This window comes from Orycteropus afer, unplaced genomic scaffold (assembly GCF_000298275.1).
Source record: "Orycteropus afer afer isolate SDZICR_OR568_19922 unplaced genomic scaffold, OryAfe1.0 scaffold00012, whole genome shotgun sequence".
NCBI classification, from domain to species: domain Eukaryota; kingdom Metazoa; phylum Chordata; class Mammalia; order Tubulidentata; family Orycteropodidae; genus Orycteropus; species Orycteropus afer.
In genome coordinates, this window is record NW_006921599.1 from 3,034,614 (window position 1) to 3,061,282 (window position 26,669).

The following is a 26,669-nucleotide window of genomic DNA, read 5'->3' on the forward strand; positions in this document are numbered from 1 at the left end:
GCTGGGGAGTTAGATATAGTATTCTTTAAGGTCTCTTTCATTCTTAATATGCCAAAATGCAGGTATGTTTGGGAGTACACAGCTATAACTATGGGGTGTAATGAGCTCTCTGAACTGAACAAAGGAGGCAAGGAGGAAGTTTTATACTTAGCCTGACATGTAATAAACCTGTTCTAACATTAGCATTTAAAACAGTATAAAATAACTATTAATAGCTCTCCAATTTAGGATCAGTATTCTTCAGTAGAAAGCGCCCCAGTGGAGTAATGGTTAAACATTCAGCTGCTAACTGAGAGGCCAGCAATTCAAACCCATCAGAGGCTCCATTGGAGAAAAGACCTAGGAATGTGCTTCTGTAAACCTAGTCCTGGAAACCTAAGGGGGCAGTTCTACTCTGCCACATAGGGTCGCTATGAGTCCTAATCAACTTGACACAATGGTTTTCTTTCATTCTTGAGTACCAAACTCTTCCATTCTCTCTTTGAATTCCTTTGCATTTAAGTAACAATTAAAGAAATTTTGTAGAACACAAATTTTAAGCTTACTACTTTTATTCTAACAGGTTTTCTTTTTATAAACTGTATTAGAATTTTAAGTTATTTCATGTCAAGTTCCTATGGAGGAAGCAAGGGCTTTAACACAGAATAATCTTTTCAATCTTCCCCAATAGTTTTAGAAATGCCTAGAAATAGAATCCTAATTGAACTCATCAAGCTATTTCATTTAAAATGCCACTATTGGCAACTTACAGTTGGCATGTTTTTGAAAATACTTGGAAACATTGTTTGTGGCGGTTTCTGTTGACTCTGTTGCTTTGGAGGCTGTTGGACACTCACATTCTGAGGCGGCTGAATGGACTGCAGTGGTTGATGGCTATTTTGGAGCTGGGGCTGTCCGGCAGTCTGATCAATTATGTCTTGGAGAGGCTTAGGTTCTAGTTCAGTTAAAGATGACTTCGATTCTTTTGGTTGTAGCTGGTTATTTAAAGGCTGTTTTGATTCCAGATGATGTGAAGAGGCACCTAATACTTGTCCAACTTGGAAATATGGGTGTTTCAATGCCTATAAAAGTTTGGAAACAACAACAAATGAAAAATGGTTCCAGTTAGACATATACCACTAATCTAGGCAAGCTCAGATAAGCTAAGATTTTGTAAGTATCAATTTTTCCTCTGTGTAATAATTCTTTAAAAGTCAGAAAAAAGAAAGATTTGAGAAACACTTCATTTTTTAAAATTGAAAAGTACAAACAAGAAGAATGTAAAATTCACTTATAATATTAATACCCAGAAAAAGTAATTGTCCTATTTATTTAAAGATTTTATATGAAAACAAAATTTTAAACATTGGATAAATTCGATGTGATTAATTCAAACTAAAGTGCTAGATACTGATAATTATTTAAAATCCATCCAAGGCCACTAAGAAATAAGTTAAGAAAACCTTCCACATAGCTTACAGGCAACCTTGGAGATATGGCAGGTTCAGTTCCACACCACCATGAACTACCACAATAAAATGAATATTGGATAAAGTGAGTCACATGAATTTTTTGGTTTCCTAGTGCATGTAAGAGTTATACTGTATTCTACCAAAGAAGCTCTGGTGGCTCAGTGCCAAAGGCATTTGACTGCTAACCAGAAGGTTGGTGGTTCAAAGCCACCACCTGCAACATGGAAGGAAGATGGGGCAATCTACTTCTATAAAGATGTACCACCTTAGAAACCCAGTGGGGGTCACTATGAGTCAGAACTGACTGGATGACAGTGAGGTTTTTTTTTATTATTATTCTATCAAGTGTGTGATAGCATTATGAAAAAGTTTGAAATATTGTGAGAATCACCAAAATGCGACCCAGAAACATGAAGTGAGCACATGCTGTTGGAAAAATGGCACCAATAGGCTTGCTTGATGCAGGGTTACAATAACGCTTCAGTTTATGAAAAATGCATTACTTGTTAAGTGCAATAAAGCAAAGCACAATAAAATGAGGTATGCCAGTATTAAATGACTGAGTACGGCTTTACATAAAATTCAGGCCTTCTCTTAGCCTGAATATAACATACCTACCAGCAACTATAGAATTCTAAGAAAGAAGAGTCAAACATATATGTTACAGATTTTATCAATATATCAGCAAAAAGAAGAAATTTATGGGAACAAAATAGAAAAATACCAATAAATATTATCCATGTTTGAGTATAAAGTAAGCTCAACTGCTCCTATTACTTGGGGGGAAAGGCCACCAATGACTGTGTGGATAACACAGTCTATTGACACCAGTGGGGATGTTTGGCCACAGCTGCTGACATTTTTATAGTTGTCATGACAGAGGGGATGGCAGCCCCCAGAACAGAGAACTTTCTGCTCAAAATTATGAGTAATGCAAGGATGTGAAAACATAGTCGAAACAGTGTCTGAAGCCTGCTATACAATTGTGGAAAAACTCCTTTTATCGGCCTAGATGAAGAAAGTAGTTCCTAGCTCTGCTGCCTCTTGGCTCTTTTTTGAGGGGGAGGGCTCCTTAAATAGCCAAGTCTCATTCTCTAGCACCTCCTGCCCTGAGCAGTGTGAGTTCTTCACCTGGGTGAGTATGGCTTTGACTAATAGTCAACTTCTGCTCAGATATCTAAGGGGCATGTTTAAAGGGACAGAAGACAGCTCTGTACTGTTGTTGTTGTTGTTGTTGTTGTTGTTGCTGTTGTTGTTATGTGCCGTCGAGTCGGACCCAACTCATAGTGACCCCTCCTTGGGTTTCCAAGGCAGTATCACTATGGAAGTAGATTGCCCAACCTTCCTTCCGAGGAGTGGCTGGTGGATTTGAACCACCAGCCTTCTGGTTAGCAGTCAAGTGCCTTTGGTACTACGCTACCAGAGCTAGCTCAGTACTATACATGGTCCTTGTATCCTCTAACTTTTCTCTCCCCTAGCTGGGTTTCCCACTTCCATTACAGAGCAATGCTTTGAGAGAAAGGGGACAAGACAGACACTAAGGGCTGGGTGAGAGGTCAGTAAGATCTATTTTGGAGAAGTGAAAAGTTTTATTCTAACTTGTTCCCTGCTATAATTGATGTGTATATGCTGTTGCTGTTAGCTGTCACTGAGTTTGCCTCCACTCATTGGGACCCTATTGGAATGAAATGCTGCCTGGTCCTACATCATCCCTGTGATTGGTGGCATAATGGATTGTTATGATCTACGAGGTTTTTATTGGCTGATTTTTAGAACTAGATCACCAGGTTTTTCTTCCTAGTGTGTCTTAAGTCTGGAGTGGCCACTGAAACCTGTTCAGCATCATAACAGCATGCAAGCCTCTACTGATAGATGGCGGTGGCTGTGCATGAGGTGCGCTGGCTGGGAATCGAATCTAGGTCTCTCATATGGAAGGGAAGAATAGTACCACTGAACCACTAATGACTTCCCAAGTGGAACATAACAAATGCAGATACTTTAAAAACATTGGTACCTGGCACATAGGTGGAACTCATATTCTGAATTCAAAAAAAACCTAACTTACTGCCATCGAGTTGATTCCAACTCATAGCGACCTCCTTTGGGCTTCCAGGGTGGTAAATCTTTATGGAAGTAGATTGCCCCATCCCCCTTCCATGGAACGGCTGGTGGGTTTGAACCACCATCCTTCTGGTTAGCAGTCAAATGTCTTAGGCACCGCACCACCAAAGCTCCTTAACAAATTCTGAATTATGTCATATTAATTATTTAATGGGAGTCCCTGGATGGTGCAATGGTTAAGACACTCAGCTGGCCACCAAAAGGCTGGAGTTTATTTTAAAAAATAAACTAGTAACATGGGAGAATTTTTGTGTTCAAATGCTAAGTTTAAAAAGAAAGCTGTATTTTATATGTATATTATTTAAAGAATATATACATACATTAGGAGCTCTGGTGGCACAGTGCCTAAGGCACTTGACTGCTAACCAGAAGGCTGGCAGCTCAAACCCACCAGCCACTCCTCGGAAGTGAGGCACATTGGTAGAAGGTCTGATGATCTACTTCCTAAGTATCAGCCCTTGAAAACCCGATGGAGCACAGTTTTACTCTAATACACATGGAGTCACCAAGAGTCAGAACTGACTTGTCAGCAAATAACAATAATTAACTAGTGTATCAACACTCTTAAATTAATAATGCATATTTTGGAACTGAAATCTTTATGAAAGTGTTTTGGAATTTTGAGGCTTCAATTCTAATAACTCTTCTCCTTTTATGATACCAGCTACCATCCTTGAAAAGGAAAATATTTTAAAATATTTTTCCCTGTTTATTAAGGGAATACGTGATCATTGTAGAGGATAAGGAAGGTATAGAAAGTCCTCAGGTAAAAAATAGAAATCACTTATAATCCAAACTAAATATTTTTTTCAGTATTTTTTTTTTCTAGTCATACAATGTATATATATTAAAATAAAATTAAAAAAAAAAAACGCACTGCCATGGAGTGGGAGCTGACTCCTAGAGACCTCTCCTTGGGTTTCCGAGAAGGTATCACTACAGAAGCAGATTGCCCAATCTTCCTTCCGAGCCATAAAATACAGCTTTCTTTTTAAACTTATCATTTGAACATAAAAATTCTCCCACATTATTAGTTTTTTTTTTATTTTATTTTTAACAGTAACAAAATATTCCATATTAAAAATGCACATACTTTATCATTGAAAACATTTAGTTTATAATTTCAAAGTGCAGTTTTAAATTGGCACTGAACATCTTTATCTAAATTTCTGCTTGTTTTTAAGGTTATTTTTATGTATTGCAAATTTGTTTCACTTACTATGAGAAAAATAGCCTTTAAACAATTTCATTTCTGCAAATTTGATAGGGGAAAAATGTTTTCACTTTTTTACTTGCATTTTATGAGACTAAACACATTACTAAATGCTGTTAGTAATTTGTATTTCTTTTCTGTGATATTTTTCATGCCTCATGCACATTTTTTAACATAAATTTTACAAACTTTCATTAAAAGGTTATTATAGAAGTAAATATATGTTTAAAAAATTAGGAAATATAGATAAATATTTCAGTATTTTCCTTGTTTTTCTAGGACCCTTACATTGAGGATGTTCACACTGAATATTTGTTGAAAATACTTTCCACTCTTTTGTTTTTCAATGTTAAGATTTTTATATAAAGAAAAATTTTAATTTTTATGTGTTCAAATCTTCTTTTGAGATTTCCCTTTGCTGTCTCTTCTACTGCTTTCATACCCATCTCTTTATTACTTTGAGAATAAACACCCACTTATGCTGTCTTTGGGAGCTCTGGTGGCATAGTGCCTAAGGCATTTGACTGCTAACTAGGTGCTAACCTTAAGGTCGGTGGTTGAAACCCACCAGCCACTCCTCAGAAGGAAGGTGGGCAATCTACTTCTGTAGTAATATCACCTTGGAAACCCAAGGAAAGGTCGCTAAGAGTCGGGTTTGACTCAACAGCAGTGAGTTTGGTTTGGTTTTTGGTTTATGCTTTCTTTAGTTTTTAATAGTTTAGTGTTTTTGTTTTTTATACTTCATTTAATACTTCTGTGATTTGTTTGTAAAGTATGATAAGAGATGAGAATCTAAATTTACCACTGGGGGGAACAAAAAGGACCAGGTTTGCTGGTCTGATAGAGCCTGGTGGAACCACTGAGACTATGGCCCTTAGCTGCCCTTCAGATCTGGAATTGAACCCACTCCCGTGGCTTCCAGCCAAACAAAAGATAGGCACAAGAGCTAAACATTTACATCAGGTAGATACACTCTTTGGAGAGATCAATCACGGGAGAATAGAAGGTCTGTGTATGTACAGGGAGACAGCTTGGGGGGCAGGAGTACATGGGAGGGAAGAGTACAGGGAAGAGGTGACTATGGGGAGGAAGTGGGAGGAGAGCAGTTGTGGAAATTTGCATTGTGGAAATTTGCAGTCAACATCATGAGACAAAGTGTATGTGAGCTGCTGTATGAAAAGTGAATGTGCTCTGTAGACTTTCACCCAAATCACAATTTAAAAAAAAATCTAAATATACTTTTCCTCTAAGAGTTAAATCATTGTCCCAGCATCACTCTCTAACAGTTCTTCCCCTCCCTCCTGATTTTTAATGTTATGTATGCCTTATGCCTATTTGCCAGTCCCAGTACCTTCACTATTGTAATTATTATCACTTCATAGATTATTTTAGTATCTGATAGGGCAAGCTGCCCACCGCTACTACTGCCTTCCAATTACTTATTCTTGCTCAAATATGTCTTTTTTTTCTTTTTTTCTTTTCGTTGAGACTATATACACAAAACATACCAATTTAACAGTTTCTACACGTACAATTTAGTGACATCAATTATTCTTTTAGTTGTGCAACCATTCTCCTCCTTCTTTTCTGAGTTGTTCTTTCCTTATTAACATAAATTCACAGCTCCCTAAGGTTCTTATTATGGCTTCAAACCAGTTTGAAAAGGTTCAGTCATGGCCTATGGAACATACAAGTTGCATAGCAATCAAATCTCTTGCACATAGGATTTTGACATGAGTAGGAAATTGGCAATAGTGCCCTGCTCAAAGATGGCAGCTGACCATGCTGTTTTCAATGTGTGCTGGCTGTCATCTTTAGTGGGGCATCACTGCCTATTTCCTACTCAAGTCAAAATCTCACGTCAACAGATTTGACTGCAGTGTAGTATGTGTGCTCCAGGGACCATGGCTGAACCATTTCAAGCATGGATGAAGCCTTGGTTCCTACCTAAACATTCAATTTGCTGTTGTCAATTTGATCTCGTATAGGTAGTTCTTAAAAGAGCATTAACACTCAAGGCAGGCTTTTTTTTTTTAACTAGTTAAGCTAAACTATTTTTTTAAAAAGAGTATCCTGTTTTTATTGTCTGAAGCAGAAATAGAACTGTTTCCTAATTTCCCTTTCAGACTTCTAATTGCTGATGTGTAGAAATTATGCATAGAAACCCAACTGAATTTGGTTTGTTGACTTTGTATCCTGCAACTTTGCTAAATTCTTCCATTAGCTCTACAGGTTTTCTTGTGGACTCTTTGAGGTTTTCTATATATAGGATCTTATCATCTGTGAAAAGAGATAATTTTATTTCTTCTTTTCTAATCTATACCTTTTGTTTCTTATTCTTTCTTACCACTTTGACTAGGCTAGGACTTGTAACACAGTATTGAATAGAAGTGGTGAGAGCAGGCACCCTTGTTTTGTTCCTGATTTCAAGGGGAAATCTCTCAGTATTTCTCCATCAAGTATAATGTTGGCTGTTGGCTTTTCATATATGCCCTGAATTATAACTGAGGAATTTTCAAACACATGTTGACTATTTTTTCCCATTTGTTCTTCCAGATGACTTTTAGAAAAACTTTCTCAAGTAAAAACAGAATTTATTGTTTTAAATTTTCATATCAAATTTATACTTAAATAATAGTAAGAGTACAATAGTCTGATATTATGTTTTAATTTAAGGGTTTTGTGTAGTCTCATGACATTTCAAAGACCCCCCTCAAACCTTACTGCCATTGAGTTGGATCTGACTTATAGCTACCCCTCCTTGGGTTTCCAAGGCAGTATCACTATGGAAGTAGATTGCCCAACCTTCCTTCCAAGGAGTGACTGGTGGGTTTGAAATGCCATCCTTCTGGTTAACAGTCAAGTGTCTTAAGCACTATGCCATCAGAGCTCCTTTTCAAAGACCAAGAGACTTTAAATACATCTGTACATGTAGAGTTGCAATGGGTGACAATGCTGCCCTCTTGTGGGAGCCTGAGACTAAGCCTTTGGAGGAATGAAGGAGTCTCTGCATAGTGCTAACATTTAAGCACTTGAGTACTAGCTGAAAGGTCGGCTGTTCAAACCCACACAGAAGCACCCCAGAAGACAGGCTTGGCAAATTGCTTCCAAAAGATCACAGCCCTGTAAACACCATGGAGCAGTTCCACTCTGCATACATGGGGTACCGTGAATTGGAACTGACTCAACAGCAACTAACAACAAAATGGAAGGATGAAAGATCAAGTATTTCACCCCTGAACCATTAAGGATAACACAGAAAGGTCTACTATGCTGTAGAATTTAAGAGATGCTTTTTTTGGTACTCATGGCAAATTTCTTCCTAACTACCCTGTTATAATGCCTGGATTTTTATCATTCATGACTGATCCAATTAAGCCTTTCTCAACCAGAATTCTTCATTGAACTAGTAACACAGAAAGCCTTTGGAGTGAAAATGTTTGTAATTCTCCCCAAAATGGTATAAAATTAAAAATTTATGACATACATTGGATGCTTTAGGGCTTTAGAGCAAACCTCAGAACTTACAAAGTTTTACAATTTGCATATGCTCAGTCCTTCTATGAAGACACATGGAATCCATGTTGAATAAAATATTTAAATACAAATAGTTAAAATTATGTTACTTTAAAGAGGTAGTACAGGGAGACTGTCTTACCTGACTTGCTGTTGGTCGTTTCTTTGGGTCCCAATTTAACATTTCAGTCATCAGCTGAATAGCTTCATTACTGGCATTGGGAATGAGGGTTTTTAAGTTAATAGGAACACACTGGGGAAAGCGGAAACTCATAGAGGATGCAAGCTGGTACCCCTCTGGCCAGTCACTCTGCATAAGAAATATATAAGTCGGGGTGGAAGGGGCAAAATAAAAAAGCAATTGTTTTTTTAAAGCATACCAATAATGTAAAAATTACTCAAGTGCAAAAATTTAAATGGTGATTCTTATAAAAATAGATGTGAGGCTAAATTAGCAAACAATATATTATTCACAGAGAAAAAATGAGAAAACACTTCAGAAAATAAGGTCTCGCTGAAATGTAATAGTAAACTGAAAAGTATTCAAGGTTCAAAGAATCAAATAACAACAGCAGAGGTATATAAAAGAAACAAGAAACAGTTGAAAGAAAATAAGGTCCAGGACACCTGGGATTAATGAGATGCCAATGGCCAAGCCCTGAGCAAATAGGAAGGGGCCTAAACAAGACTGTCTATGTGTAGCACAGATCACCAATCTACTCAAAGTTATACTCTAAATGTATAGACTTTTTCTTTAAGTTGTTAAAGAAAGACAAAAACCCCTTTTCTTCAGTCTGGTGCAATTCTAGTTCTTATGATCCTTACCTGACTCTGTTAAAAAATAAGGATTATAAAAAAATTACCCATTAAAGCATAAGTCTTTTTGAAAATGAAAATACCAAACATCAAGGCAAAGTTACATAATTAAAATTAAATTAGCAACTTACAAATACTCAAAAGATATTTAAAACAAAGCAAAGAAGAATGAAGAAAACCAAAGATTTGTGAAAACAATTAGTCCAAGGGACTGGTACACCATGCAATCCTCAGCCTATACGACTATGAGACTAGAAGAACTAGATGGTGCCTGGCTACTACGGTCAACCACTGAGAGGGGGGAATCTATGTAGGAGATCCTGGATAGAATGGGAGAATAATGTGGAACAAAACTCAAAATCACAGAGAAAAAAAAAAGGGACGATGTTTGCTGGTCTGACAGACCCTGATGGAACCCCTGAGACTATGGTCCCTAGCTGCCCTTCAGGTCTGGAATTGAGCCCACTCCTGAGGCTTCTGGCCACACAAAAGGCAAGTACATGAGCTGAACATTTACATTAGGTACACTCCTTGGCGAGATGGATCATGGGAGATTTGAAGGGCTATGTATGCACAGGGAGACAGTTCAGGGGGCAGGAGTGCATGGGAGGGAAGGACATAGGAAAGAGGTGGCAATGGGGAGGAAGTGGGAGGAGAGCTGCTGCATTGGGGGAGACTACAGTCAATGTCATGAGACAAAGTATATGTGAACTGCTATATGGAAGATGAATTTGGTCTGTAAACTTTCACCCAAATCACAATAAATTAAAAAAAAAATTAAGGGTGAGGGTACTTACCTTTTTGGGAGTCCCTAAAACTTGGCAAATTTTAAAGATTTCATCAACTTCACTTGTCCCTGGGAAAAGTGGTCGTAATGTATATAGTTCAGCCATTATACTCCCAACAGCCCACACATCAATGGGAGAGCTATAAACTGAAGATCTCAGTAAAACTTCAGGAGCACGATACCTATGACAATAGAAAACAAAACAAAATGGGCTATTTTTATTGTGGCTTCAAAAGTGGGTTGGCGACTTCCGGTAAGATGGAGGAATAGGCAGACAAACAATACAGACCCTCATCAACAAAGAAAAGAGAAACCAATTGACAGAGATACAGAAGAGAATCCTGGAGCTATGAAATGAACTATACAGAAGTAGATTAGGCACCAACTAGTGGAAAAACCTGAACGAAAACAGTGAGTATGGAAACAGTCAGAGCTGAGGACTATCAGCCACTCTGATGGGACCAACAGCCTGAATAATTCCAAGTGGTGCTGGGACCTGAGAATTGACCTAAAGATTAGCCCTGGTCACCAAGGGCTGCAGGGACAACTGCACTGGTGGCCTTTGACTAGAAAGGAAACAGCAAGGAGGGAGACAACTTGGGCTGTGGACTTTCCACAGTCCTCAGAGCACAACCATTTTGGATATTTAAAGTGACTGAGGGTGTAGCCATTTTGAATCTTTACAAGTGACAGCCATTTTGGATTTTAAAGTGACAGCATTCTCATCCGGATTCCAGGGGCCTCTGGTACCATAGTGCCTAAGGCACTTTATCACTAACCAGAAGGCTGGCGGTTCAAACCCACCACCCACTCCTCGGAAGGAAGGTTGGGCAATCTACTTCTGTAATGATACTGCCTCAGAAACCCAAGGAGGGGTTGGTATGAGTCGGGGCCAACTCAACAGCACATAACAACAACAACAACAACAATAAGAATAGGCTATTTGCCAAGGATGGCAGGGACATACGAGAGGCTGACAACAGGAGAGGAGACAGGTGATGAGTGTATAAATGTTGTCAACTAATGAATAGAGGAATACAGCACAGTACCCTGCTTACACAGATAACATACAAACAAAACAAAATGAAAATCGTGGGCAAGTAACTCAAACATATAATCACCAATTAAACATAAACACAAAAACGTCACAATGCTTCAGAGACAACAGAGCATCACAGTCCACACAAAGAAGCGAGATAAAGCAGGAGAAACAAGAGACCAGGATACAGAACCAAAACACATCCCTGAGGAAGATGCAGCATTAGAACTCCCTGATAAGGAATTTAAAGGAATTATATTTAGGTATCTTCAATGAATTGAGAGGCAGATTGAGGAAAACACAGAGAAAACCCTACAACAATTTCAAAAGACAATACAAGAACAAAATGATAAAATAAATGAAAAATTAGAAATGATACAAAATATACACACAAAAATGCAGATGATTAATACTAAATTTTCAGAAATAGATAAAACATTGAAGAGGCAAAGGAGCAGAACTGAATCAATGAAAGACAGAATTAGGGAGACTGAAGGCAAATACCTGAATACTTCTTTGAAAAGGATCAATCAGAAAAAAGATACAAACAAAACAAAGAAAGCCTAAGGTTCATGTGTGATATCATCGAACAGTAAGAGACAAATAAAACCATAGAGAAAATTGTCAAAGATTTGTTGGAAGAGGATTTTCCTGGTATGATGAAAGATGAGAATATATCCATTCAGGAAGTCCAACGAACCCCAAACAGGATAGACCCCAAAAGAAAATCACCAAGACATGTCATTATCAAACTCACCAAAACCAATGACAAAGAATCATGAAAGCAGCACAGGAAAAACCAAAAGTTACCTACAAGGGGCCACCAATAAGACTAAGCTTAGATTTCTCGGCAGAAGCCATGCAGGTGAGAAGACAATGGGATGGTACATATAAAACCCTGAAAGATAAAAATTTCCAACCAATAATTATATACCCAGAAAATGTTGTTATTGTTGTTAGGTGCCGTCGAGTTGTTTCTCACTCATAGCGACCCCATGCACAGCAGAAAGAAACAGTGCCTGATCCCACACCAGATCCACAATCCGTGCTATATGTGAGCCCATCATTGCAGCCACTGTGTCAATCCATCTCGTTGAAGACCTCTCCTCCTCCTTTGTTGACCCTCCACCCACCCAAGCATGACATCCTTCTCCAGGGAATGGTCCCTTCTGACAACATGACCAAAATAGGTGAGACAAAGTCTGGCCATATTCATTTCCAAGGAGCATTTCTGGTGCACTTCCTTCAGGACAGATCTGTTAGTTCTTCTAACAGTCCATGGTACTTTCAGTACTCTTCGCCAGCACCACAACTCAAAAGCATCAACTCTTCTTCAGTCTTCCTTATACACTGTCCAGCTCTCACATGCATACGAGGTGATTGGAAATATCATGGCTTATGTCAGGTGCACCTTAGTCTCCAAGGAGACATCCTTGCTCCTCTGCACTTGAAACAGTTCCTTTGCAGTTGACTTTCCCAATGCTACACGTTGTCTAATGTCCTGACTGCTGCTTCCATTGGCATCGATTGTAGAACAAAGCAACGTGAATTCTTTGACAACCTCAATCTTCTCTCCATTTATTGTGATGCTGCTCATTGGTCCAGTTGTGAGGATTTTTGTTTTCTTTATATTGAGATGTAATCCATACTGCAGACTGTATTCTTCAACCTTCATCAGTAGGTGCCTCAAGTCATCCTCACTTTCAGCAAGCAAAGTTGTATCGTCTGCGTATCTCAGGTTGTTAATGATTCTTCCTCCAATCCTGATGCCACGTTTTTCTTCATATAGTCCAGCTTCTCGGATTATTTGTTCAACATATGGATTGAATAAGTATGGGGAAAGGACACAACCCTGACACATTCCCTTCCTGATTTTAAACCATGTAGTGTCCCCTTGTTCCATTCGAATGGCAGCCTCCTGGTCAAGGTACAGATTCCTCATGAGTACAATCAAGTGTTCAGAAATTCCCATTCTTCTCAATGTTATCCATAATTTGTCATGATCCACACAATCAAATGCCTTTGCATAGTCAATAAAACACAAGTAAACATCTTTCTGGTATTCTTTGCCTTGAGCCAAGATCCATCTGACAACAGCTATGATACCCCTTGTTCCACGTCCTCTTCTGAATCCAGCTTGTACCTCTGAAAATTCTCTGTCAATATACTGCTGCAACTGTTTTTGAATTTTTAATCCCCTTTCTCCCGCTCTCCCACCCTGCTGCTTTGGGTGTGCTTGAGTTTCCCAGCAAAATAGTCCCTCAAAATATGATGGTGAAATTAGGATAAGCAGAAATTAAGGGAATTTGTTAAAACCAGACCAACCATATGACAGATGCTAAAAGGGTGTCCTTTGGACAGAGAACCAACAGTAGCAAACAACAACTGACCATTAACACACAGGATGACATAACACAGACACAAACCCAGCTATGGAAGTATCCAAAGTAAATAAGCCTACAAGATTGTAAACAGGGAACCAGAGGCATCAATTGACAAATGAGGACAACTAAAACCAAAAAGATGGAAAAAACTGTGTAGTTACAGAATTTCCAAATGGTGAGGAAGTAAAGACAATTGCAAGATAGAAGGAACTGTTCTAAACTTGGGAAGAAAACTATAAATCACAGGGTAACCTCAAGAAAAATGATAAACCTTCACATCAAAATAAAAAAAGAGGACCAACACAAATATTTAGCAAATACTAAAATAATAGCAGCAAAGGAAGTGATAACACGATTCATAAACAAAATGAGCACCATGAAAAAGCACATAACAAAAATGACAGCAACAAAATCATATTAGCCAATAATTACATATGTGGCAAGGGACTTATCTCCAAGATTTATAGAAAACTCCAACACCTCAACAGCAAAGGAAAAACAATCCAACCGGAAAATGGGCAGAAGACATGAATAGACACTTCACCAAGGAGGATATTCAGGTGGCCAGCTAATACATAAAGAGATGCTCACGATCACTGGCCATCAGAGAGATGCAAATCCAAACAACAATGAGATACTATCTCACCCCAGCACTGATGGCAAGGTTCAACAAGACAGAAAATAACAAATGCTAGTGAGGATGTGGAGAGATTGGGACTCTCATGCACTGCTGGTGGGACTGTGAAGTGATACATCCACTATGGAAAGCAATATGGTGATTCCTTAGAAAGCTGGAATTGAAGATACCATTTGGCCCAGCAATTCCATTACTAGGTATATATCCTATGAGGTCAGAGCCAGGACAGGAACAGATATATGCACATCCATGTTCACCTCAGCACTATTTACAATAGCAAAAAGATGGAAACAACCCATGTGCCCATCCACAGAAGAGTGGATGACCAAACTATGGTGCATACACACAATGGAATGCTATGCAGCACTAAAGAATAATGTAGAGTCTGCAAAACACTGTATAACATGGATGAACTTGGAGGACATTATGTTGAGTGAAATAAGTCAATCACAGAAGGTCTCTTTAATTTCATTCCATTCCAGTATAGAACCTAAATTTACCAAGTAGAAATTACTTAAAAATTCTTCCTGTAAGACAAAATTTCCCAAAATCGAATTATACTTTTTTTTACAAAAATATGGTACACCACTTGAATTCTTATAATATGTTCATTTCCTTCCTTGCTTTTGTACAGATAAATTTCAGGGTCTTGTTTCCAAGCTTCATTTTCCCTGTTCTCATGTCTCTTAACACTACAGGTAAGACCATAGAGGAAGCGGGAGGCACACCAGGGAGGTCCTTCAAAGGCATATTGACTTATTTTAATTAAATTATTAATAGAAATGTTTCAATCAAAAATGAAAAGCCCAGGATAAGTGCTAAGCTAGATAGGATGCTAGGCCAACAGGCATCAATTTATACTATCCTAGGTAAATGGAACCACTGAGTTGGATCCAACTCATCGTAACCCCTCCTTGGGTTTCCAAGACAGTATATCTAAGGAAGTAGATTGCCCAGTCGTCTTTCCAAGGAGTGATTGGTGGGTTTGAACCGCCAGCCTTCTGGTTAGCAGTCAAATGCCTTAGGCACTATTCCACCAGAGTGTTGGGCAATCTACTTCCGTAGTGATACTGCCTCGGCAACCCAAGGAGGGGTCGCTATGAGTTGGGTCCGACTCAATGGCACATAAGAACAACAACAACAACAACAGGTAAATGGAAAGGAGCTCTGGTGGCATAGTGCCTAAGGCATTTGACCACTAACCAGAAGATTGGAGGTTCAAACCCACCAGCCGTTCCATAGAAGGCAGATGGGACAATCTATTTCCATAAAGATTTATCACCTTGGAAACCCAAAGGGGGTCACTATGAGTCAGAATTGACTCGATGCCAGTGAGCCTGGCTTGGAGATAAACTGGGACATACAGACAGATCTCTTCTCTTCTCTTCTCAAAGGACATTCACTCTACTCAGTGATCTCATCCAATCTCTTGGTTTCTAATGCCAAGGTGTCCCACATTTCCAACTCAGCCAAAACTTTTCACCTGGACTCCAGAACCATACAATTGCCCACGTTGACATCTCCATGTACGTGTCTTACAGACATCTCACTTGATCCAAAAAAGAACAGCTCTTTTCTCCAAATAGCTCCCCCTACAGTCTCCTCATCTCCATTAATGATGACTCCATTCTTCAGTTGGTCAGGACAAAACCCTTGGAGCCCTTGACTCCTTTCTTTCTTTCACATCTCACATCTGATTCATCAGGAACTCATGTTTACACTTCCTTAAAAATATGTCCAGAACTGGTACACCACACGATCCTCCACCTCTACGACTATGAGACCAGAAGAACTAGATGGTGCCAGCTACCACCATCAACCACTCAGGGGGGATCTATGTAGGAGATCCTGGATAGAGTGGGAGTAAAAATGTGGAACAAAATTCAAAATCATAGAAAAAAAAGGAAAAGGGGACCAGGTTTGCTGGTCTGATTGAGCCTATTAGTAGCACTGAGACTATGGCCCCTAACTGCCCTTCAGGTCTGGAATCGAACCCACTCCTGTGGCTTCTAGCCAAACAAAAGATAGGCATATGAGCTGAACATTTACATTAGGTAGATACACTCCCCTTGAAGAAATAAATCATGGGAGAATAGAAGAGCTGTGTATGCACAGAGACAGTTCAGGGGGCAGAAGTGCATGGGAGGGAAAGACACAGGGAAGAGGTGGCTATGGGGAGGAATAGAGAGGGGAGCTGTTGCATTATGAGAGATAGTCAATGTCATGAGACAAGGTGTATGTGAACTGCTGTATGGAAGATGAATTTGCTCTGTAAACTTTCATCCAAATCACAACAAAATTTTATATATATATAAATATAAATTTATATATATATATATAAATGAGTCACTATCATTTCCTGCCTGAATTACTGTACTAGCCTCCTACCTGGTCTCCTTGCTTCTGCCCTTGCTTCTTTAAACTTTATTGACAACATCACAGCCAGAAAAAAAGATACTTTTAAACATTAGACAGATCATGTCATACCTCCTCTCAATACCTGCTAATGGCTGGCCATTTCCTTCAGGATAAAAAGGCTTACAAGGCTGTGCATATCCTGGCCACCTCATGTTCTGGTTACCTAGTGCCGCTCTGACAGGAAATATACCACAAATGGGATGGCCTTAACAAACAGGAGTTTATTCTTACAATTTGGAGGCTTTAAGTCCAAGTTCAAAGTGCCAAGTTCTAGGGACTGGGTGAAAGCCCCTCAACTTTGGGATCCAGCTCTGCCTCCTGCTCCTGGCCCACTGGAGCTAGAGGCGTTTCTTCACTCAGACAGCTGCTGGCTGCTGAGACTGAGAAGCCCCAAGGTTGACAAGTCAAAAGGCACAGTCCCAATGTTACCAAACCACACAGCAGGCCATTAACTTAGGTCCATTATAAGTCCCAAGGTTGGCAGAGCATAGCAGGCTGCTGAGCAACAACACGACTACATGCAGGGTCCAAGCATGCCATAGGCTAGAGACCATTCTCAAAGTTTCTCCTTATGTACAGGAAGCAGACCACATACGCAAAGGCAGCTACTCAGCTGCTCCCAGTAGATTCCACCATGGAGTTGATTGCCAGTCTCATCATGGGGAATACTACATCCAGCTGCCCAGCCACTCAACCAGGTCTAGCCAAGTTGACACACAAACAAAACCACCACACCTCATAAACTCTCTAACCACATTTCTCACTTCCATCCTCATTCATTCTGCTCTTCCTTTGCAGAATTCATATCTGATGTGCTCCCAAATTAAGGCATTTACAGTGTTTCCACTACTTGAAAAGCTCTCCCCATCCCCCATTCTTTGCTCAGGCATCTCTTCCAGGGCTCTTCTTCCCTCCTCCTCTATTGAATATGACATTTTTCCTTTTCATTCCCCTACTTTGCCCAAGTCCCTGTCCCTTTTCCATATTTTATTTTCATCTATAATAACATACCACTATCCTCGGAAGAAAGATGGGGCAATCTACTTTCGTAATGATACTGCCTCAGGAACCCAAGGAAGGGTTGCTATGAGTCGGTTCCGACTTGATGGCACATAACAACAACATCTTACCACTACTGACCATTCTGAAAGAGATCACAATAGGAGGTCCCAGATAGAATAGGAGAAAAATGTGGAACTCAAAAGCATAAAAAGACCAGACTTACTGGCCTGATGAAGACTAGTGGAACCCCCAAGACTACAGCCCTTATATACCCTTCAAGCCACGAACCGAACTCAATCACCATGACTCAACTTTCAGTCAAATGATAGGCCTATAAGGTGAACAATAATACCAGGGAGGTAACACACTCATTAGAACAATCAACCATACAAGATCAAGTACAGCATTTGCCCAGGTACAAAGCTAAGAAGTCAAGAAGAGACAGGAAAGAAGGACGAAGGGAAATGGTAAACACAAGGAGGAAGTGAGAAAAGCGCTGTTACATGGTAGGGATTGTGAGGAATGTCACAAAACAAAATGTGTATGAACTGTTGAGTGAAAATCACTTTGCTCTGAAACTTTCACCCATATCACAATTAAAAAAATATATAATAATCTTATAAAGCAAAAAAATAAAAAGAATATACCACTATCTGACAGATATATTTTTTAACTTGTTTTTATTGAGATATCATACACATACAGAAAAATGCACATACTACAAGAGTACAGTTTGGTGAATTTCACAACAGAACACACCCATGGACCTAGCACCCAGATCAAGACATTGCACGTTATCAGCACGAAGAAGTCCCCTCATGCATTCTCTAATCTCTACCCTCCCAGCAAGGGTAACCACCATCCTGACTGAGTAGCACAGACTAGTTTTCCCTATATTTGCCCTTTATAAAATTTGAATCATATAGTGCCCACTTTTTTTATGTCTAGCTTCTTGCTTTCAACATGTATCTGGGAGATCTGTCTACACTACTGCATGTAGCTGTAGACCTTCCATTCTCATCACTGAGTGAATGAATATACCGCTCTAGTGTTGATGGACATTTGGGTAAGAGCTGTAGACCTACCATTCTCATTGCTGAGTGAATGAATATACCACTCTACTGTTGATGGACATTTGAGTAATTTGCAGTTTGGGATTATTACATGTCTTTTGGAGAACATGTGTATGTATTTCTGTTGGTGACATATAATTTTTTTTTTTTCCTGTTTATCTATTTGGGAGCTCTGGTGGCATAGTGCCTATGGCATTTGACTGGTAACCAGAAGGTTGGCAGTTCAAACCCCCCCGCCACTCCTTGGAAGGAAGGTTGGGTAATCTATTTCTGTAGTGATACCACCTCAGAAACTCATGGTGGGGTCACTATGAGTTGGATCTGACTCCACGGCAGTGAGCTTGGTTTGGTTTTATTTATACTTATTTATTTGTGTACTATCATGTGGGAGCTCTGGCAGCATAGTGCCTACGGCACTTGACTGCTAACCAGAAAGGCTGGCGGTTCAAACCCACCAGCCACTCCTCGGAAGGAAGGTTGGGCAATCCTACTTCCGTAGTGATACTGCCTCGGAAACCCAAGGAGGGGTCGCTATGAGTCAGGGCCGACTCGACGGCATATAACAACAACAACAACATCTATCATGTATCTTCTTTTCTGTTTTGTTCACTGCTGTGTCCACAAAACCTAAAACAGTATCCAGCACATAATAACCAAAACCAAACTCATTGCCATTGGGTCAATTCTGACTTATAATGATCCCCATTGAGTTTCCAAGGCTGTAAACTTTTACAGAAGTGGATTGCCCCATCTTTCTCCTATGGAGCAGCTGGTGGGTTTGAACGGCTGACCTGGTTAGCACCCAAATGCCTCATCCATTATACCACAAGGGCTCCTTGTAGGTGTCCAATAAATATATGTTGAATGAATGAATGAATAAATGAAATCTTTGTTCCTTTTCTTATTTCATTAATCAGAGTAGTCATGAACCCATCCTGAAGAATACAAAATTGAGTTACATCTTTTGTTTTCAATTCTCAATCTGGAACCTCCAGAAAGACAACTAACAATACATTGTAAAAAAAAAAAAAAACTAACACAGGCATTCTGCCTTAGGGGAGTTGTATAAAGCTACTTACCATCTGGTAGATACATAATCAGTATACGGTGGCTGTGACCTTAATTCTCGTGCAAGCCCAAAATCAGCAATTTTCACAAGTTCTGGACCCATACAAAGCAAATTTTCTGGTTTCATGTCCCTATGAAAAAAACCTTGGTAATACAAAGAAGAATACAGAGAGGAATAAATTGTCATGTTTAAATATAGCTTTATTTGATTTATAAATAAAATAAATTATAATTAGAAATCTTAATTTATAAACAGAAAATAAACCATATTTATTGTCTACCATATAACAAGTGATGGGATGTAGGGATCCTGCTTTCAAAACAATTTGGCAAGAAAGTTCACACAGTGTGCATGGATTGAATTAAAATAATGACTTATTAAACATATGCTTGTGAATCCAGTAAACTCAGGCACTGGATGACTATCTCTCTCAATTAATCCATAAAATCCTAGAGAATTAAACCTAGCACATATTTGCATAGTTGAAGTTTCCCTGCGTTTAATAATGTAAGTGTACTGAAAAATTTGGTCCTATTTTAATTAAAATACTGATCTCGTCTTTTGGCAGATACTATAATTAAATTATCTGTTGTGTTTTTTTCTCCAGACTATCACATCTGAGATGCTATCATCTACAGCAAGCATAATTTGGCTTTTGTAAAAAGTCTAGTTCCCAAAATCACATGGAGTCAACTACATAGTCAACTTTCGATTATTCTTATTTGCTTTGAGATATACTTTTTAAATCCCAAATTGACATCTTCCTTCTCCTTATGTTTTACAAGTTGCTGATAACTGATAATATATCCAAAGGATCTGAGTCTATTTAATTATAATCTAAAAACATTAATAAAATGCAATGCTATTTCCCAAAAAAAAAAGAATTCATGAGGCTTTTGATTGTCCACATCACATCTGCCTCTAAGAGCATAAACCAGCCAGGCTGATATCAAGAATTACCATATTGACTGAAACTTAAAAACTGTTTTCAGATTATATCAACTATGCACAATTAAAATAATATATATCCTTTATTTCCTTTTAATTAATAAAATACTGGCCTTTCCCAATGGATTGTAGTGTATTATCATTAGTTTCAGAATTTAAAAAGCCTCAATCATTTATATGGGACAAATGAAAAATCAGGGATTAAGAAACATTCTTATAATTCCTATATGGAATTGTATAAAGCATTGTTAGAAGGTAAATTATTTCCTCTAGCAGCTAAAGGAGAGAAGAAAAGTAAATATAGAATGAAACATGAGAAAAGACCACTATAGGAATTCCTAATTCAGAATGCAGCAATAGTGTCACATAAAATTTTTTTATTTAATATTTAAAATCTAGTGACTCTAAAATATTTGTTAAAAATATAAATTTTTTTACTAATAATTATTCTGGTTTGATACATATGCAGAAAACTGCTTAAATTAAAATTTTATAAATAAGAAACATTGAAATTAACAACAAACACTTGCTTTAATTTCACACAAAAATATAGAAACAACTAAATATAAAATGTTAAGGAAAATTATATAATACCACACCATCGGTCCTTTAAACTGTTAAAAATGTTAATAATTGCTTATAATTCAAAGGATTCCATTCTTTTCCCAAAAGGCTCCAATTTTTTTTTTCACTTCTATGATAAAATTGAGGCAATGAGGTTGCAGGATGGATTTATGATGACTGAGTCTAAAGGCTAATGATCAAACTGCTCAAATTGTCTTCTTTAGAAGAAGACAGCTTCCTCCAATTGTAGAAATTCTAAATTTTTAAGATTAAAAAGTCAGTGTTTGTAGGCACATGCTCCTAACTTCTTGCTGTTAGCTGCTGTCAAGTCAATTCTAAGTCATGGCAAATGCGTGTGTGCAGAGTAGTACTGTGGAGCATAGGGTTTTCAAGGTTGTGACCCTTCAGAAGGCACATCTCCTGACTTGACTTCCAAAGCATCTCTGGGTGGGTTCAAACCACCAACCTTTATGACTAGTAGTCCAGTGCTCAACCATTTGTGCTACTCAAGGACTCCTTTCAAACTTGTAGTTCTCCAATATAACATTAATAGCTTATATACCATTCCTGTGCATGATCTTGACAATATTCTAAACAATCAGAGAAATGTGTCTTTAAAAAAACATACCATGTTTATGAATAAAAGCCAGCCCTTGTAGTATTTGATACATAATATTTCTGATGACAGATTCAGGGAACAATTTGTTTCTGTGAAGACATGAACAAATCATTAGTCATGTAATTCTCTCAAGCCTTTCTTAAGACCATTCAACAAACCAACCAATGAAAACAAACAAGAAGGTAGATATTCCTCCTACCCTGGTGTCTCTGTTGGCCTCATGATACTGACTAACGGTATGGTTTTAAGATTTATAATGATAAGGTCATAAATTTAAAATGTAAATATATATTTGTTTTCATGTCTGCTAAAAACTCAAATCCAACATCAAATTATTGCACAAATATTCAACAGTTAAATTCTAAACTATCACAAATAAGCAAAGTTAATTAGAAAGTTGAATAACTATCAAGCAAGCCAAGAGTGAAAATTTGTATTATGTAGTCTGTAAGAGTTAGGTGGGCAAAACTACTTCAGTCCTATACTTTCTATCTGTGCTGTTCAATAAAAATATGAGCCACAATGAGAGTCACATTTGCAGCATCTACATTATGAAAAACAAAAAGAGACAGGTGAAACTCATTTCAGTAATATATTTTATTTAACCCAATATGTACAAAATATAAAGTTATTAATGAGCTTGTGTTCTTTTTTTTAGTACCAAGTTTTCAAGATCTGATATATATTTTACTTTACATTTATAGCACAGCTCAATTTAAACTAGCCACACTTCAAGAGTCCAGTAGGCACAGGTGATTTAGTACACTGGACAGAGCAACTCTATATGGTATTTAGATTAAGGGCTAAAGGAAGAAGCCTGAAAAATATCAATCACGGCTATGCCACAAATTAAAATGGTCAAAAACAACAAATTCTTTGACCCTGAGGCCATGCCATGTTTTGGAAAGCATCTATTATTTTAAGCTTTTAAATAAAGTTTATGATAATTTCAATATTTTCTAGAATCTTTATTTTAGCACAATTGGTTGGACAAACTTTAGGGTTGATTCAAAATAGTATCGATATATGTAAAATAGCTTATTTTTCAACATCATATTGTTAACCATGTAATATGCATATATTATGTCCTAAAATGTCCCAACATTCCAAATAGGTTGGAAACACAGAACAGACAAAGATAAACACTACTCTTACCTCAAATTTGAAAGAGTGATGATCATATATTATTGAAATATATTTAAAACTCACTCTCACAAGATATAAAAGTAAACAAAATATTTTTATTCTTGCCAGCCATCTATATATACTTTATAAAAAGTATGCTATGTGCTTGAAATACAGTAGTAATATCAGAGCAAAAGTTTATGCATATTGGTCTTGCATTGAGACTGAAAAGAAACTTAAATGAATAAAGAGCTTTCAGATCAATTTTCACACTCCAAACAATGTCTCAGAAAGTTAAACTACCCAAACAAGAATGTAAAAATGCCACTTAACCTCAAGTAACCCTTAACCAATGCATTGGTAATGGTAAAATGTATTCCTTTGACACTGATAATATTCTAAACAATAATATCACTTTTATTTCTATTTAACTTAGGGATCCTGAATTAAGTCATAAAATTCAAAAGTTGACTTTTTTGGAATATTCATTTGTTATTCCATTAACCATTTCTGGAAAAAAAAAAAACACTCACTGCCATCAAGTTGATTCTGACCCATAGAGACCCCCCTTTGGGTTTCTGAGGCAGTAAATCTTTGCAGAAGTAGACTGTCTAGTCTTCCTTCCATGGAGTGGCTGGTGGGTTTGAACTGCCAACCTTTTACTTAGCAATCAAATGCCTTAGGGCACTACACATCATTATAATTAAAAAAAAGTGGCTATATCATAGGTGGGAGCTCTGGTGGCATAGTGCCTAAGGCATTTGACTGCTAACCAGAAGGCTGGCAGTTCAAACCCACCAGCCACTCATCAGAAGGAAGGTTGGGCAATCTACTTCCATAGTGATACTGCCTCAGAAACCTAAGGCGGGGTCGCTATGAGTTGGATCTGACTTGACAGCAGTGGGTTTGGGGTTTATATCATAAGTGGATCTTCAATGTCACTGTTATTCTTCGATAAAGATATGAGAACTAATCCATTTAAATCTATTTCTTGCAATATTAAGCTGTATATTGTAAAGTTTGACATACTGAAGAGATCCAGGGAAAAAAATTAGTGTTCATAATATAATGGCTTACCTGTCTTTCATTAATTGATACAGGTTTTCTTTCATATATTCAAATACAAAATAAAGATGGTCATTTTCTCTGATAACTTCTTTTAGTTTAATCACATTGGCATGATTAAGTTTCTTCAGAGACTGCAATGCAGTAAATAAGGATTAAAATCCTTAAAGTTACAGAAGTTAGCAAAATCTCATTAATGCTAGTTATGAGAATTACCTTAGTAGTGTTTTATTTCTTCCGGATTTGTTAATAAGTTACAGCATTTTGATGTCTACGTAATTTCAAAATATCTTAGAACAGCTATTTAAAGTAAGCTGTAATTATTTTTTTTTAACTTTTCATTATTTTTGTTGTTGTTGAGAATATACACAGCAAAAACACACACCAATTAAAGTTTCAACATGTACAATTCAGTGATATTGATTACATTCTTTGAGTTGTGCAACCATTCTCATTGTCACCCAAACTATAATAAAAACAGAATCTCACTGCCCCCCCAAGGTTCCTATTTACTCTTTTGAGTTGCTATTATCAATTTGACCCCATATAGATAGCTCTTAAGAGCATAATGCTGAAGGCAGACACTCTTTACTAGTGAAGCTAAACTACTGTTTGATTTTAAGAGGACTTCAAGGGATATTTTTGGTTTAAGGTTTAAAGATTATCTTAGGGCAATAGTTTTAGGGGTTCATCCGCCCTACATGGCTGTACAAAGTCTAGAGTCCATGAGAATTTGAAATTCTGTTCTCTATTTCCCCCTTTTTGATCAGAATTTTTCCATGGAACCTCTGATCAAAATGTTCAGTCATGGTAGCCAGGCACCATCCAGTTCTCCTGGTCTCAAGGTAAAGGAGGCAGTTGTGCATGGAGACAATTAGCCAGGCATTCCACATTCTCTTCCTATTCCTGATTCTCCTTCTTCTTCCATTGCTCCAGGCAAATAGAGACTAATTGTTCTGCCTTGGATGACTGCTTGCAAGCTTTGAAGACCCAGACACTATGCAATGAACTAGGAAGTAGGACAGAAACACTAACCATGTTATTAGGCCAATTAACTGGGATGTCCCATGAAACTATGACCCTAAACCTCCAAACCAAATAACCAAATCCCCTGAGGTATCTGGTTGTACATAAATACCCTCAAGAGTTATTTTCTGTTTTTGTCATCGTCATAAATATATCATAAAAGTTTTCCCAGTTCAACCTGCAATTGTTTTAAATAATGTGTGTAAGTACAAAAATAAACCAAGTCAATCATAGCTTTAAATATTTAAATCTATCACTTTTTTCTTCCCATCTATTAAGTAAAGGAGCTCTGGTGATGCTGTGGTTAAAGTATTAGACTGCTAAGCAAAAGGTCAATGGTTCAAACCCACTAGTTGCTCTGTGGGAGAAAGATGTGGCAATCTGCTTCTGTAAAGATTTACAGCCTTCGGAACCCTATGGGGCATTTCTACTCTGCCCTATTGTTGTTGTTGTTACGTGCCCTGAGTCAGACCTGACTCATAGCAACCCCTCCCGAGGCAGTATCACTAAGGAAGTAGATTGCCCAACCTTCTTTCTGAGGCGTGGCTGGTGGGTTTGAACCACCAGGCTTCTGGTCAGCAGTCAAATGCCTTAGGCATACACTACCAGAGCTCCTATGTTGTTGTTGTTGTTGTTGTTGTTGTTGTTTGCCATCAAGTCGGCCCGACTCATAGCGACCCCTCCTTGGGTTTCCCAGGCAGTATCACTACGGAAGTAGGATTGCCCAACCTTCCTTCCAAGGAGTGGCTGGTGGGTTTGAACCGCCAGCCTTCTGGTGAGCAGTCAAGTGCCTTAGGCACTATGCTACCAGAGCTCCTACCAGAGCTCCTATAGGATCACTATTAATCAGAATCAACTCCATGGCAGTAGTTTAGGTCTGCTAAGTAAGTCTAATCTTTTTCTCACAGCAAATTGTACTCAAAAGCCTCCAAAAAATTTATCCAAGTCACATAAAATAAGATACAAGTAAACAGAATGCCCTGATAGCACAGAGCTCAGTGCTCAGCTGCTTACTGAAAGGTTGGCAGTTCAAACCCACCATCAGCTTTGTTGGAGAAACATGTGGCAGGCTGTTTCCATAAAGATTCAGAGCCTTGGAAACATTATCTTCTGTCCTACAAGGTTATTATGAGTCAAAATCAATTTGACAGCATGCAACAACAATGCAATTTTAAAAGTTATCTTTTCTCTCATTGTATGATGTTATTTTGAAAGTGAGAAGTCTATTTTCAAATATAAGTTCATAGTTATTTTTTGTTTTCCACTGATAGAAGAAATGAGCTAAAATTACATTAGAAAGATAAAGGAAAAACGTAAGAAATATAATTATCTTTGGAATGCCGCCCACAGGGAAAAGAATAATCTCCTTGGCTGCTGTCCTCTAAATGAGATTGTTGTGAGGCAGATAGTCCAGTTAAGACCTTGGTCCTTTTCATCTCTAGGATTTTACCTTAACTTCTCTCAAATTCATACATTCATCCCAAGAGTAGAACTTTCGCTTCATTCTGAAACAAATGAAGAAAAGTTTAATGTACATGGACTGAGGATTCAAAGACACAAATTATACCATTGGCTTTCTTACTCTATTGTTAGTTCGCTTCGGAAAGATGTGATATCTGTTTCCTCTTCCCTTAAAGGAAACCCCTCTGTTCTGTATTTCTCAAGGTTACTCATGCCTAGGTAGTATCTGAAATTCTACTTTAACATAAAGGCGAATAACGGGAGAAGGAAGGGCTGCTTATGCACAGGGTGACAGCTCAGCGGGCAGGAGAGTATGAGGGATGGACACTGGGAAG

General features: G+C 38.1%; 1 protein-coding gene across 1 annotated transcript in view; it reads right to left on the reverse strand.

The window, feature by feature from the left end:
• Positions 1-26,669, reverse strand: part of MAK (male germ cell associated kinase) — a 97,761-nt gene that overhangs the window by 52,229 nt on the left and 18,863 nt on the right. The window contains exons 2-8 of the mRNA XM_007951715.1: positions 26,324-26,378; positions 23,860-23,981; positions 21,667-21,746; positions 19,537-19,669; positions 9,915-10,086; positions 8,444-8,611; positions 750-1,061 (exon numbers count right to left, since the gene is read on the reverse strand). Coding sequence (XP_007949906.1) covers positions 750-1,061; positions 8,444-8,611; positions 9,915-10,086; positions 19,537-19,669; positions 21,667-21,746; positions 23,860-23,981; positions 26,324-26,378 — 1,042 coding nt within the window. The remainder of the gene's footprint in view (positions 1-749; positions 1,062-8,443; positions 8,612-9,914; positions 10,087-19,536; positions 19,670-21,666; positions 21,747-23,859; positions 23,982-26,323; positions 26,379-26,669) is intronic.